Source organism: Anopheles gambiae, chromosome 2, assembly GCF_943734735.2.
Source record: "Anopheles gambiae chromosome 2, idAnoGambNW_F1_1, whole genome shotgun sequence".
In the NCBI taxonomy this organism is placed as follows: Eukaryota; Metazoa; Arthropoda; class Insecta; order Diptera; family Culicidae; genus Anopheles; species Anopheles gambiae.
Genome location: NC_064601.1, coordinates 95,432,244 through 95,447,757, shown reverse-complemented (window position 1 = coordinate 95,447,757; position 15,514 = coordinate 95,432,244). Strand labels below are relative to the sequence as shown.

Sequence of the window (15,514 nt, the reverse complement as noted above, 5' to 3'; positions counted from 1 at the left end):
GGGCGTCACCAGGGAGCCCGTGGAAAGGGACTAACCGATAGGCAACCATCGGCCATCAATTAGCCACACGGCGGTTAAGCCGTATTAGCCCGACTGGAAAGCTCTTATCCATCGACGCTTTTATCGACACTTACCTGCAGGCGATAGTTGGGATCCGCTGTTGCTGCTGCCAGATACGGGTCGAAGTACACACTGTAGTAGCCGTTCGTTCGATTGGGTTCGGGTGGGTGAGCGATGTATTTCCCATTTATTACACGCCCCCCGGCAGGAATACACAGAGAGAGAGAGAGAGAGAGAGAGAGAGAGAGAGAGAGAGAGAGAAAGAGAAAGAGGTTTTCCGATTAGTTGAGGTTGATTGATTATTTAGAGAGCTAACACACACAGGACGTCTGTATGTATGTACGTTTGCTGCCCTGCTGCTTCCATCGATTTCATCACCATCTCGCGTCCCGATGATCGCTAGAGCTGCCGATCGATCAACACCGTTTTCCATTAGGGAAGCCCTTGGAGAGTAGGAAGGGGGGTGGTTGTTTCACTACTTTTTCCGCCCAACGAGCTCAACGCGGTGAAGAGAGTGGTGATGAAATCGTGCAAGAATATTTGATTTGCGCACTGTGACCACTCGAGAGCTGCTTGGACTACGGGGCGTTTGCACGTTTTTGCTAACACCAGCGCGGTTAGTAGTACCGGTTTCATCCCGAATCCTGGAATGTCGTTTCTATAGCAACGCGTACACACACAGTGGAATTTGAACCGGCAGTATAAACGTAGCCACAACTGTGTTTGAGGATTTGTTTTTGGAATTCATCGTTTTCCCCCCAGCAAACAGCGAGTGAGCAAGAAGCAAGGCACGAACCCGATGAGGCAGCAAGAGAGAGAGAGAGAGAGAGAAAGAGACGGGCGGAAAAATTGCGGAGCTGTGTGAAAATGATTTATTGATCGTTTGTTGTTTGAAGGATTTTCCTGCGGAAAGACATCAACCATTCATAGCAACATGGCTTCGGGGTTGGTGTGTGTGTGTGTTCCGGAATGTGTCGAACTGTGTGTGTGTTGGAAAGGTGGAGCTGCTGTGCGAGTGTGTATTTTCACTCACTGACCAACGCAGTGGAGGAAGAGCCGAGCATTATTTAGTACCAACAGGCGCACCAAGCAGGGCAATGCAGTAGGACCTCTCGTACGTACATTCCGTACGGTTCACACACTCGGAGTTTTGTTTATTTGGTTTGTTTGTGTTCCCAACCCCCCTCCCCCATCCTCCCCAACCCATCTCTTGCTTCGGGCGAGGTTTTGCGCTTCTCCTACCTACATTTACTGGTGTGTCTTTGGAGCGGTCGGGCAAGGAATGCAATTTTTCACCACCTACCAATTTCTACTAGTACTTCCCCGGTGGCGAGGTTGTTTGCGGGGGAAGGAGGCGCGCACACACCACAATTGGTGAAAATTTAATTGAATTTATGATTACCCTTCCTTCCAGCAACCTGTTCCGCTTTCGGTATTTACGTACGTACTACACACACACATACGCGCGCTTTCCTGTTGGATGATTTTGGAAGTTTTAATTTATCCAATTGAGTGAGGAGGCTCGGTGTACTTCGAATAAGTTAATTAAAGTAGAATTGGTTTACAGAAAACTTTTTTTTTTCATTTTCATTTTTAATTTTTTTTAAACAACACTAATGAGTTGAAAAACGTTTCAAGGATAATATAAACAACTGTCTGAATAGTGTCCATTTTTTTATCTCAAAAATATTTAAGGTTAAAGTAATTAATTAAAGATTAAAATAATTTAGATAATTATCAAAAAAATTATCTTAATATCTAATTAATTATAGCATTCATTTTTAACACGACAACAACTTTTTACTTAACATGTTTGATGTGAAAAAAATACTCAAAAATCGCTCGAAATTTAATGAAATCGAACCGAAACTTTGGTAGGGTAAAGGCACCTATAGTGGTGGTAGTACCAATAGTGGTGGTATTGCTCTAAAATACGGCAAATTAAAAGTAATTAAGTTATTTATGTTAGTGTGAAATGTTCTTTAGCCTTTTACAAAGGGTTTAAAAGATAAATGGGACCATTCCGTTACATAGTGACGGAAAAATCAATTATTTTATGAAACGTGTCAACATTTTTCCAAAATCCTTAGGAGTTCATAACGAAACTCATATTTCTGTTAACGTTCTAAATGACCACATAACCACGCAATTGCTAGTTTTTCAACATAACTGTTATAAAATGTTATTGTTTTACTATTTTTTTTGCCTTTTGACCATATTTATGCATTTTTAAGTGTTTTTTTTTAAATCATAGTGCCATTATAGGTACTCAAAACAGGCATGTTCCTATAGTGGTTATAGTTATAAAATAAATAAAAACATGACATTGTAGATTGTTTTTGACCCTATGTTTGACATGTCGTACTGTTTTCACTAAAAATATGCAACAAAAATGAGTTTTATGTAGGTAATTTACCAAAAAAAGGCCAAAATTCGCTTATTTCGCTGAATAAAAAATCGACCTCAAATCAAGCTTTCTGTTCCGGGTGTGGGTTGACGACAGGTGTTATACAGTACTTTAGTCAATAGTTTCATCAATCAAATGTATACATTTTTTTACAATCAATTTACGCAACATATCATTATTATGGCAGCAATCCTTGCTATTCATACAAAAACAGCTTCGAAACTAAGTTTCATTGATGTTACACATTGTTGTGGAGGCATCCTTGTTTACCACCACTATAGGAACACCATACGACGACTATAGGAACCATACCACCATTATAGGTACAACGAATCAGTCACAAAAATATGTACTTTTTCGTAAAATTGATGTGTTTCATGGTAAAAATGGTTGTGATTGCGAAGATAAAACATATTCCAATTGCTATGTGTTAAAATATTCAGAAATTGTCCTTCCTGACACTTTAAATCCATTAAAACACATCTGTACCATTACAAATTGCACCACTATTGGTACACTTACCCTAACACATCGACGGTGAACGTAATTTTCATTAAAATCTCGGTATCACGTGACCTATAATTAATATCAGTATTGATTTTCATCCCATTGATAAACCCTGAGCAAACTTCTTTGACCGCTCAAGTAGTCGTTGTTTCGTTGAAAAAATAAACAAAACAAAAAAAAGGAGGAGAAAGTTCAGTACCGTTCCTCGTTATCTCATTGCTAATCGAAATCACCCATCCCAGCAGCTAAAATTGGATGGTTTGTAGGAAAAAAGCAAAAAATCCAAGTGTAGTATTTCCCGTAGGTTAGCAGATAAAAAAGGTACGCAACATTTACCATATTTCACTGTTACTTCAAGCGGTAAGAGGGAGACTGGCACACACACAAAAAACCCATCAGTATCCCATTTTAAATGATGCTCTCGGTGTTTGGGGAAAACTCTATCCATTTTCCTTGCCAGCATTTTCTACGGCTGCAATCACCGTTATCGATATTACACCCATACCCAATTGTCGGTGGTCGGTGGGGCTTGCCGTCGGGTCGGGTGTGGATGGATGGATTGATTGGATGAAAACCAACCTGCCGGCACACACCGTGAGTTTGTGTGTGTGTGGCGAGTGTATGTATTGTGGCTTTTACGCGACGGGAAAGGTGAAGAATTCAGTCTTCGGGGGGTTTTCCACTGTTCGCTTACCACAAGCGCACACGAGCGCGCGAGAGAGAGAGAGAGAGAGAGGTGTACATTTCAATTGCAAGATGTATATCTCGTACCTCGTATTGGTGTAGGGAAAAAGGCACATTTCCCCCCGTGAGAGTACGAGGTGGTTTGCGCGTATTGACGGGGGGGCCCGAACGATTCTCCGAATGGATGGAATCAATTTTTACGAGATCATATTTCCGTTTCCGCTTTACTTGCTGCCGCTGTGTTGGGATGCTGTTGAAGGTGGCCCAACACACACAGCCGGGAAGATTCCTTCGCGAGCTGACTGATTCTCTCTCTCTCCTTCTGTGTGGCAAAACTTTTGCTCCCCGGTCCCATTCGCGTAAAATATTGACAATCTTTTCCATTCTTCCAATTGCCAATCAGTGCACGATAATAAACCCGATAATGATCTGTGCTTAGATCCATTATTTGTCTCGCTGCTCGCTGTGGCAGGTGGGTTAGTCGTCAGGGCTAGGCAGCGAGACAGCAAGCACGGTTTCAAAACAGCCACTCCGGCGGTATGGCAAAGCTCTTGGAAAGGAAAACAATTTATGGTAAAAGTTTACCGTCGTTCCCATCGAAAAACTCACCCAGGGAAGTAGAGGGGGGTCAGTGTCAGTGAATGGTCGCGGGGGATGACTCACATGAAGCAAAGGAAAGGAAATACCGGTTGTATAATCACCGCCGATGATGGTGACGCTCAGTGGAGTGGGAGGATGAGCCACGTCAGCTTATTTAAATCTCTTTCCCAACTCCCGGCCCAAGCGGACCAGAGTACACCGAGCCACAACCGAAAGCTAATGATCGTTATCGCGCGTCTAATGTATTTTTATGACTCTTGAAAAATGATGTCGATACATTCCGACCGATGTGTGTGTGTGTGTGGGGTGGAAAACGGGGCGCAAAACCCGCAACCGGGAAGATGTGCACGGAACGGAAGCAAGTTAATGCGATCCGCCGACCGGATGAAGCTCATCTCATTTCACTTAGCGCGCTGTGCTGCTGAATTGGAAAGTGAAGAAGCAAACCAGACACACACAGACAAAAAAAAAAACGCTCGTAGGGATAGAGTTTATGCCTGTCTGCTGTGCGGTGAGCGATTTTTCTTCTTTGCCCTTTTATGGCGGGTTAGCAGAAAATGCTCTTTGCGCGGAACGAAATTCTAAGATACGGCTTCCTCCATGGTTCCTTCCTTCCCATGGTTTGATAATGGGCAATAGACGTTGGTCAATGGTGATCCATTACGGCCGCCTCGTTATTAGTGCGATTTTAAGCACAGCGGGGCAGCAAAGTGAAGTCTTTCATTAGTCATTTTTTACGGTCGAGCGAAAGTAGCTGGGGCAAATTGCTGCTTCTTTACATGCTTTTCCAATAAGGTCGGGTGGTACACTTTTGCGAGCTTTTACACGAAAGAAATAGAAAAAGGGCAACTCAGTAAGCTGTATGACACTTGCTGTGAACTAAAAATTGCACTGAAAGTATGCAATTTGCACTACAAAGCGCCTAAATGTAGGCACTATTTTCTACAAATTTGCTACAGTAAGCCAAATGTGCCTTTTCTACGATTCTAATGATACTGTTTGTTCAGAATTGTTACAGTTTATCAATTTAGATACAAAATTACAGCATATTATTACAACTTTTCACTTATATTATCTCTCAACCAATGTCCCAAAAAACTATTACTTCAATGTAGAAGCAATCGCTTGTCCAGCAAGTGAACAATAGCATCCTATGAAGCCATGCAACGCGCACGTTGCCAGCAAATGGGCAGTGGCGCCTCCAGCATTCCTGTTCGCAAAACTTCGTCGCAATTGCCTTTTTTTGGGGGCAGTTAAAAATTAGCATAGAATTTGCCAAACGTCCAAACCGCCCCCCCCCTCCCTTCCCCCCCCCCCCCCCCGGAAGTGGAATGAACTGACCCAAGAATGAACTGGTAAATGTGACTGTTGTTCCTCTGGCCAGCACGGGTAAGAGCACACGAAAAAGCAAATGTTTGGAACGACCAAAGGAAGGGGGAGAGAGAGCGAGAGAAAGAGAGGTAGCAAAATGCCAACGCGATGCAATTTGGGAAGAAAGTAGTTCCAAAGAATGCAGAATACATTGAGCGGGAGGGAGCATTGTGAGTTTCTTACTCAGTAGCTTAAAGAAGCGGTTGAAATGTAAAATGTGCACATTTATAAGCTGGGTAGTAAAAACTATTCCCCATTGTTGGTTTTTCCTGTTGTTTGTTCGATATCTTTGGAATGGCAATTTTGTGTACAGCGAGGAATGTGGGCCATTTCCGGACGTTCATGAGAATGTTTTTACAATTTTTAAAAGGCGAATACACATTCCATGGAACTCCAACACACACACACTTGTATTTATGATGTTCAGGAGCCATTTAAAGGCCTGCTGTAACATTTGCTATCATTATGCTTTCGTGTGGAAGCCGTGTTGAAAGTCTCAAGCAGAGATTGACTTTTAAAAGAGCAGCTGCAAGTGCAACCACTGCCACAGAATATGCTATCGGATGTGTGCTAGAAAAGCTTCAAATCGAGCAAACGCTTCCTGTGCTTTCTTGCACCGGCCGTCTCCGGATGCGCACGGCCCCCCCCCCCCCGGTGGGTGAAAAATGGAGTAAACGCCAGACCAAGCCCACCGGAACCGGTCTGCTCCTCCGTGTACCGGTGAGGAATGGTGAGGATGTGAGCACACCAATGCGTCCCAACGAAGTTTGTTCTGCCCAAAAAGTCTGTCACTTTTCCACAACCTCCTGCTGGGCGTTTGTGCGCGCCACGGGACCACCACTTGACCATTTTCTCTCCACATCGTCCACATTCACAACCGCAACGTAGAAGAGCTTTATCGTTGTTCTTTCCAGGGGGGTGGTCTCGCACAATTATTTCGATACGATGCGTCTCGCTCTCTCACTCTCTATTTCACAGTCGAAAAAGTAGCTTGCCTTGAGGAATACAATCCTTTTGGGGGGAGGAAAGCGCGTTGTGCGTTGTGTGTGTGTTGTGTGTGTGTGTTGTGGGAAATAAAGAAACTTTCCCCCATCCCACAACTCTTCTACCCTTGTTCGGTGCAATCCCGATCTGTGTGCCCCTTTCTATTCGTTTGAGGAGTGTATTGTTGGTAGGTAGGTTGTACAGTTTTTAAACTCGCCACAGTTGCGGCGGCGCCGGTGGGGGGAGTTCTATGCAAGAGTTTTTGGGCAGACACAGTTTTGCGGGCACAACTAGCCAGCCAAGTGGACGCCCTGCTAGCATTATACTGGCCAATTTCGATCTGCTGTTGCTGGCAGTGGTCAAACAGTGGAACCACTGCAACGCTTGTGTGCAACCAAGTCAAACCCCAAACCTTTTCCCGTCTCATATTCGTTGACTGCGGTTTGTTGGGTTGTTCCGTTTTTTTGACTGATCTTGTGGTTATGCATTTTAAATGCGCTGTTTAATGAATTTTCAGCGCTTAGAAAGGACGGGCCGTCAATCAGCAACGGTTTGATACGTAATACGAAAAACAGATGTTTGTACTAGTGGTGGGAGCTCGGAATCGGACCTACCTGGTTCCGATTCCGTGTTCGGAATCAATTCCGGAGCTGATTCTGATTCCGGAGTCGATTCCGGAGCCGATTCTGGAGTTGGTTCCGGAACCGATTTCGGAGTTGAATCCGGAGCCGATTCCGGAGTTGGTTCCGGAACCGATTTCGGAGTTGAATCCGGAGCCGATTCCAGAGTTGGTGCCGGAGCCGAATCCGGATTCGGCTCCAGAATCGATTTCGGAACCAGAATCGTCTCCGGAATCAGAATTTCACCTGGGAATCGCAATTTGTTCCGGTAACGGAATCAGGCTGGACTCCAGAATTGGAGTTAGGTCCGGAATAAGAATTAGTTTTTGAATTGCAATAAGAAGTGCGGGAAGCGCAATAAGTCCGGGAATCTCCATGTGAATAGATGATTTACAAGTAAATTTTGATTCTTTGCCGCTATCAACATGTAGCATCATTGGACCCAAACGAATATTCCTATGAAGATGCCGAAACCGACTCCGTTTCGAAGCCCATTCTGATTCCGGAGCCAAATCCGATTCCGGAGCCGATTTTGATTCCGGAGCCAATTCCGGAGCTGATTCCGATTCCGGAACTGATTCTGATTCCGGCCCCGATTCTGATTCCGGAGCCGATTCCGATTACGGAGCCAATTCCGATGCCGGAGCCGATTGCGGAACCAATTCCTGAGCCGATTCCGGAATCGATTCCGGAAACTGATTCAGGACGTACTATCCGGAATCGATTCTGACGAAATCTTTATTATTCCCATCACTTGTTTGTACACATGAAAGCAGTTGCGGACTAGTGTAAAATAAAACGCTTCTAGCAGCAAACAGGCAACAAACAAGCAAACAGGCAAGAAAAAAGTATTGTACATTTTTTTTGCCAGCAGCTTCCGGCAGACCAGAACAGGAACAAATCGTGCTCTGCACAAAGGCAAAGTTGTTCTTCGCGCCGCCTTTCCGCTGCACACAGATTTGCTCTGCCTTACTGTTATTTTTCTTTGATATCGAAACGAAGCACCGTAAATATAAAAGCGCACGGTTCGTTGAGTTTCATAATCTTCCGCTCTCTTTCCCCAGCAGTCCGCTCCTCTATTACACCGCCACCATTAAAAGGGTGACAAGGTGGGCAAAACATTGCTTGTACCTAACGACCAACGGTGGGGTTTGCGGTGATTATCCGATTCCAATTTTCGAGGATCTTCCTGGACAGATAGCCCCGAACGAAAAAGGGAAACCCAAAATTAATTGCTACACAAAAAGAAAACCATGGGGATGAGGACAAGAGTCGACATGGGAAACACGATCATTTCCGGCACGCTCGGGTGAGTTGTGAATATTACACCGTAAAGCATTGGCGGTGGTGGAGACGACGCGAAAGAAAATGGGCAAATATGACTGTGACACCGGGTTGGGCGGCGGCGGGCCGAACACATTCCAATGCGTCATCTGAGGTCGATTTAGTTGCGATTATCGTTTCGTTAGGTGGAGGGTTTTTTTGCACCCTCCCATCAACAATAACAACAAGCAAATCTGTGTATTTGTGCTTTTATTTTCTTACTTTTGGTTCCTATTTTCAATCGCTTTTCCAGCGCATCCTATTTATTTACGGCAAATGGTTGTTTAAGGGAAGGGAAAAAGGTCTCCATTCCAGTGCCGAGCGGAACATTTGTAGTTGCATTTACACCCCCAAAAACACAGTACATATGTACGTGCTTACCCCACCAGTTCTGTTAGTTTAGTACTACAACCGACATTTGAAGAGGGTGAGACAGCAACAAACTCACACACAAAAAAAGAAAGCAAGAACCCATTCCAAGCGGAACTGAAAATTAAACATTTAGCATTGCAACACGTATATAAATATTAATTTGATCGTGCTGACTCGTGGTTCCGCTGCGTTTGCGTTGTTTCTCTGCTCTTTTTTCCATGTGTGTGTGTGTGTGTGTGTGTGAAAACATTACTAAAAAGCAACACACAGAGCAGGGGGAGCTCAGCTTTTTGTGCCTTTTTTGTTGTCGCTTTCTATTTTTTTGTTGCAGAGAGCACTAATTTTTCCGACAACGGATAGCGAGTGCACCGGAGTGGAAAACGAGTGAGTTAGATTAATTTTGCAGCTTTTGCAGTTTAATATTTTGTTGTACCCGCTTACCGCTTGTACCGTTGCTAGGTGTGGGAAGGACCACGTTAAGCTTTTACGGGGAGAAGTAGTAGTAGTAGTAGTAGTAGTAGTAGTAGTAGTTCTGTTTAATTTTTTGGCACGAAACGATTGTTAATTCATTTTTACACACAGTTAGCGGTCTTCTCCACAGTCAGCATCGTGGTACGCGTGGAGATAACCGTACACCGGGGACATGGGTCTTGCGTACCCACCAAAGCCCTCCCAATATGCCCCAAACAAATGTAATTAAGCATTGGCGAAAGGAGAGTAAAATTAAACAATAAAACATACAAGCGAGTGCTTGCGAGCTCGCATTGGTCGACTCGACTTTTACCGCGAGATGAGAAACCCAACACTATGTGTGTGTGTGTGTGGTTAGTGTTGGGTACCACAGCATCAGCGCTGTGGCACAGTGGAAGAAGTTTGTGTTTTTAATTTCCTCCCTTTCCTTCTCTCATTCCATTGCTTGTTGTTGTGCCATTCATTGGGCATGAGCATTTTTAAGTGGAGCGTTTTCTTTTTTTTTTATTTCGCTCGTTGCTGTTCTCATTCATTCCTCGATCCAAGCCGGGATGTTTATCGAGTTTCATTCGAGCTAACGATCCGGCATAAACTCCTGGCCACGCGGTTGAAGCGTTTCTCCGCTTACCTTCCGCTGATTTTAGCGTAGCAAAACGGGCGGAAAGTTTTGCAAATTGCTACACCTAAAAAAATACTCAATCGTGCTGAACACCACTGTCACGTTGACTTTATCGCTTGCAAAGTGCAAAGTTTTGTGTGCAAGCGAGCAGATTAAACTGGGTAACCGAACTACAAATCGGAGAAGAAAAAAACATTTTAACTCGTTCGGTACGTTTTGTACTTTTGTTTTTTGTAATCATTATGTAAAATGAGATTTTTCTATCCAAATTTCCACTATTTTCCGGAATAATAATCGGAAAAGTTTCCCTCCCCCGATCACCTTCAATGAGCGGAAAATGACCCGTAAAGGCAAAAAGTTTGACCACACAAAGCAGCTTCGCCTTCGTTAAAATCCCCTTTTTTCACACCTTTTGAAAAGCGGGAAAATTGTGGAAGGAGTTTCCCAGAAAAAATGGTAAAATAATATGCTACCAGCATTCGCTCCTGCGGTGGATGGGGGGGGGGGGGGGGAGGTTCATAAGGTGCGTTAATTTTCCACCATACAAGAAAGGTGAACCCTTTTAAGCTTCACCTTTCCCTTCACGGTGGTAACAACATTCATGGGGGGTGTAATATTTTGCTTTAAATTATAATGCCCATTGTGCTATGTTTCCTTCTGGGAAAGGGGGGGGGGGATGAAGATAATCATGACACGACGGTTAAAACCCAACCCCCAGGCAAAGGAAAAGTCATCCAGAGGATCAAAACAAAAGGATTCTTCCTCACTGGAACCTTTTCGGGTGCAAATAATCCGATAATATCGCTACGCTACATTTCCGCCCCAGTATCATTGCCGTATTGTTTTTTTTTTTCTTCTTCCGGTCACTTGGGACTTGCTCTTGCCGGGTTGATAAGGATGCTATTAACGCGTACGGCGCTACTTACGACTGGTAGGCGGCGGCAGCGGCACCATTCAGCTGGGCGTACGTTGCTGCTGCTGCTGCTCCTGCTGCCGGGTGGCTGGAAAGCAATCCGGCTGGACCTATGTTTCCGGTAGCCGCAGCACCACCAGCACCAGCACCAGCAGCGCTGGGGTTTCCGGTTGCGCTCGTGGCTCCCCCACTACCGGTAGAACCGGGTGCGTTCGTACCGTTCGCCAGCCCGGGCAGGTTGGCGAGCGATGGATGTCTCGCCGGGGTTGCCGCGTTTCTGGCCAGCCCGGCGATCACCGATGCCATCGGGTGGGGCGTCAGCTGGGGCGCTCCTTGGTGAGGTAGATGAAGGGCAAGCGCCGGATGTCGCTGCTGTTGCTGCTGCTGCTGTTGCTGGTGGTGGAGATGGTGCGGTAGGGACAGTGTGTGATGCGAAAGATGCTGCGCGAGCGCCTGATGATGGAGCAGTGCGGGATGGGCCGGTATGCCTGCTGTTGGATGGGGCGGTGTGTATGTGTGTGAAGGTATGTTCCCGAACCAAAAGCCACCGTAACGATCGAATGTTGTAAGTTGAGCCACGATAAGGCGTTTTCGGCGTGTAGGTCGGCCATTACAAAGCATGCAAAGTGTAAAGCAGGAGCAGGAGAAAAGGTCGTTGGCGATTGTAGATCAGGATGATGATGATGATGGTGATGTTCGTTTGATGTTCATGTTGGCGTGTGAGTGTGTGGAATTGTAGTTGTAGTAGTTGTAGTTGGTTGTTGGGTTGGAATGGTGCGTGTTGGTTAGGACAAATATGAAACGAAAAGAAGAAAAAAGAGTAAAAGAACATAAGAAGCGTGTTAATGGAGATAGGTGAGGCATGGCTCAGAAGGTGGAAAATAGTGAATCAAACATGTTATTTAATATGAATTTTTAAAGCAAAATAGGATTTTACAGTTGATGTGTATGATGTTCCTATTATATGGCCTCCTGTTTGTTTTATTTCAATGGGAATTATTAACAATACAGGGTTTCCCACGATTTATTGCTCAGTTCCTATGATTTTTTGGTGCGTTCCAACGATTTTTTGATCGTATTCCATAGATTTTGGGTTCGTTCCCATAATGTATTGGTATTTTCCAATTGGATAGCAATACAATTGGACCAAAAAATTCTGGGAAAAGGCCCAAAAATTGTGGGAACGCACCAAATAAATATGGAAACCCACCAAAAATTTATAGCAACCTACCAATAAATCGTGGGAAACCCTGTTAGGTGTAGTTAGGGGTATCTGTAAGCATGCGTTAGTGTTTCGATCCTGTAAAAAGGGTAATTAGGGATGGTGAGGTGAGGTGTTTTTGTGTAGAACTTCAAATCGTGTTCAAAAGTAAACCATTCTGACAAAGTTTGAATTAAGAAGTTTCGAGTGTAACAAATTGATTTGTCTAAAATTGGAAAATCCCTGCTGAACAGCAAACAAATTGCACCGAAACGCCCGGAAGAAACCACGCCAAACGCGAACGATGTAATAATGTGCAACCAGTGAATGCGAAAATTGAATAACTTTTACTGCAGTGGGATAATTCGGCTGATGAAGGTTTTCAACGCTTGCTTTGCTTGCGGCTTACTCGAACTCGTTTTGTGGGGCAGGAGCGGCGAGCGCGTGCGTTGTACGCACCAATGGCGCAGCAGCCGAATGATTTGCTGCCTCACGTGAAGGCATCCTTGCGAAGAGTAACGACTTTCAGGCAGCAAAGAGCGAGCGGTTGAAAACATAAACAGCCCTAAAACCCCCGGTTGCCCCGGTTCATTCATTCCCCCAGGTAAGCTTAACCTCCGCGGACGCGCCAGCCATTGAACAAGGTTTGCCAGGAAGATTGGCATTATCAAAGCTTCGGCACGCTGGCCCCCTCGTAATAGGAACTTTCCTTGCCTCTCCAAAAAAGTACAGCCGAAAATGGAAAGCGATGGAAAGTACCGGCCGCGAAAAGAGGATTTACTTTTCCTGTCCGAAAAGTTATGGCTAAGCTTTTTAAGCGTTTGTTTACGGCGTGGATTTCCCCGGTGACTTGCCCCATCCAAGTCACCATCGGCGCGTTTTTGGGTGTTCTACCAATTCGGGGTCTACGTTTGCACATTGCTTTCCTGTACCGCGGTCGTCGACGTCGGGATGACGCAAACGAACCAAAGCAAAAAACGGAACCCGGCGAAGCGTGAGTAATTTAAAGATTTTGCACGACTTATTAGAAATGTTATTAAAAATTCAGGACGCACGGGGGGGGGGGGGGGACAACTTCGACAAGCACACGCGTAAAGCCGCCTGCTCATCGGCGAGAATCTGTTTTAATGAAATTGGACAAAGTAATTTAAATGTGTCCGCTGGCTGGCGGAAACGGCGAACTCGCCATTCCGAACGGACCCCCACCAACCCCAATTAATGTAGGAGGCGATGGTTTATGATTGTTTGATGTTGCCGATCGGGAAGAAATAATTAGAACGAGCGGCTGGAGTGGCTCGCTCTTACGGTTGTGACCGGATTAAGGGAGCTAATTTAGAAGAAGGCCTTTTTTTCGGTCGATGGAGACGCCTGGTGCTTCATTAAAAGCCGGGCAAATAATTACCACACGAGGCGACGACGGGCCGTATGGCCGTAGATGTATGGTAATGTTGGGGCATCTTAATTATTTTTTTTTGTTATCGCCAAGCATTGAGTGTTTCCCGTCTGAAGAAAGGAAGTGCAAATTGAGTTATTTATGGCCGGCGTGGAGAGGTAGCACGAAGCGACGTTTACAATTAAAACTTTCACCAACAATAAAAGGCAGTTGGGCGAATGTGTGTTCACAGCTTGTTTAACACACACACACACACACACACACACACACACACATTCACATTCACGTTCTATTGTTCGCAGTCGGTCGAAAGACGCTTGAGCTAAAGCGTAAAGGCGAGTAAACGGCTTACAAAGCGTCTTTGCGTGCTTGGCAGAAGCAGTACAAACAACAATAGGACACACAACGCGTCTCGGCTCTTTGTGGCCGTCGCGAGTAAAAGCGAGCTTATAAACCACTTGCCCATAGAAGAGACGCAATTCTTGCGCGAACGCTACTTAAACCTTTTTAAAGAAACGACTGTTGCCCACTCATCCTTTCTTGGGTGCGCAAAGGGTACACAGAGCTGGTCAAAGCGGTTTGCGGTTTTGACATTGGTGGGTTGGTGCTGCTGGTCGGGTTTTGTACAATGAATTCCACGAACGAATAAATCCCCTTTCGAGTAGAAATGTCTCCCATTCCTAGGAGTACAATGCACACACACACACAGCCCGCAACAATTGTGCTCCCGCGTTCGACACATTAGGAAAATTGAATGACAAAAAGAAAAATGTGCTCCAGCAAATAAGCTAAATAGGGGTCGGTTCGCAACAGGGGATGCAGAATGAGGGAAGGGGATCTCGGTACTTTTCCAAAGGCAGCATATTTCTGCTCGAGTGGTCGATGGGCCAGGGCAGCACTTGTAACATACACGACGATGACGACCGACGATGACGACGAACAAAGCATACCGACCTTCTTCTCTGGGCCGCCGCGGCACGCTGTGCGGCCGCAATCAGTATCGGGGACGTGGCGGTGGGCAGCTGGTTGGCGGCGGCGGCGGCTGCGGCCGCACCGGCCGGGTTCGCGGACGCCGCTGCGGCTGCTGCGGCTGCGGCGGCGGCTGCTGCCGTGGGCGTTGCGGCAGCCAGTGCTGCTGTGGGCGTTGCACCGACGGTGGTGGCGGCGGTGGCCGCCCCTAACCATGGCCACGTTGCCAGTGGCAGCCGGTATCCTGTTTATTTTTTTTCCGCAAAAGGCAGCCAGGTGATTTAAAATGAGGAGAGAATATGTATATAGGGGAATGGAAAATGGGGGTTTTTCTGCTAATTGTACGGTAATCAACACGCGTGTGATTGGACGTATCTTCATCGAGATACGTGGCACGGTGTGTGTAGTTGTAGGTGAAATTATGCTTTAAGTGCTTATTAGTAAACCTAGCTAGGGGTAAAATGGTCCAAAACTAATGAATGATCAGAGATGAAATCAAAAAGCCATCAACAAAAACACACAATCGAACCTTACCTTCGGGCCACGGGACGCAGACGGCTGCTACGGGGAGATAGTTTCCCATGAATGAAGCACCATTCCAAGACGGCCGAGGGTAATTGGATTTGCAGCGCGTTGTGATCCGTTATATTATGTTCCGTACGTTTGACGTCACATTTGTTGTTTGTTGCACATTGTGCCACGTGACACAACACAAAGGTAAGGGAAGAGAAAGAGAAGAGAGGGAGAGAGAGACAGAAAGAGATGTGAAAAACGCGTACACGGTATCGTACGTTAGTTTCGCAATTTATCATTCATGGTATTATTATCATTACACAGCTAAGCGATATGGATCGCAAATTACAATAAAAGGAGAATGTGACATCATATACACAGAGACAAATTAAGGGCGTGGAGGGCCGGAGGTGACGAAGGGAGGAGGCAGCAGGGTGGAGGGTGGTTGGGTGGTTGATGAATGTGTTTGTTGTTTCGAGCGAAGAAAACCCCGGCGGTGGAGGCTTA

The 15,514-nt window shown here is 45.6% G+C and overlaps 1 protein-coding gene across 50 annotated transcripts in view; it reads right to left on the bottom strand.

Moving 5' to 3' along the window:
• Positions 1–15,514, bottom strand: part of LOC11175562 (AF4/FMR2 family member lilli) — a 208,326-nt gene that overhangs the window by 17,391 nt on the left and 175,421 nt on the right. For 28 of the 50 annotated variants that reach the window (XM_061649755.1, XM_061649742.1, XM_061649750.1 and 25 more), the window contains 3 exons: positions 15,029–15,055; positions 10,945–11,422; positions 135–192 (listed from right to left, as the gene is read on the bottom strand). In XM_061649755.1, coding sequence (XP_061505739.1) covers positions 135–192; positions 10,945–11,422; positions 15,029–15,055 — 563 coding nt within the window. Of the gene's footprint in view, positions 1–134; positions 193–10,944; positions 11,423–14,479; positions 14,739–15,028; positions 15,056–15,514 lie in introns of all 50 variants that reach the window. The other 22 variants (XM_061649760.1, XM_061649764.1, XM_061649765.1 and 19 more) reach the window with 6 other exon arrangements.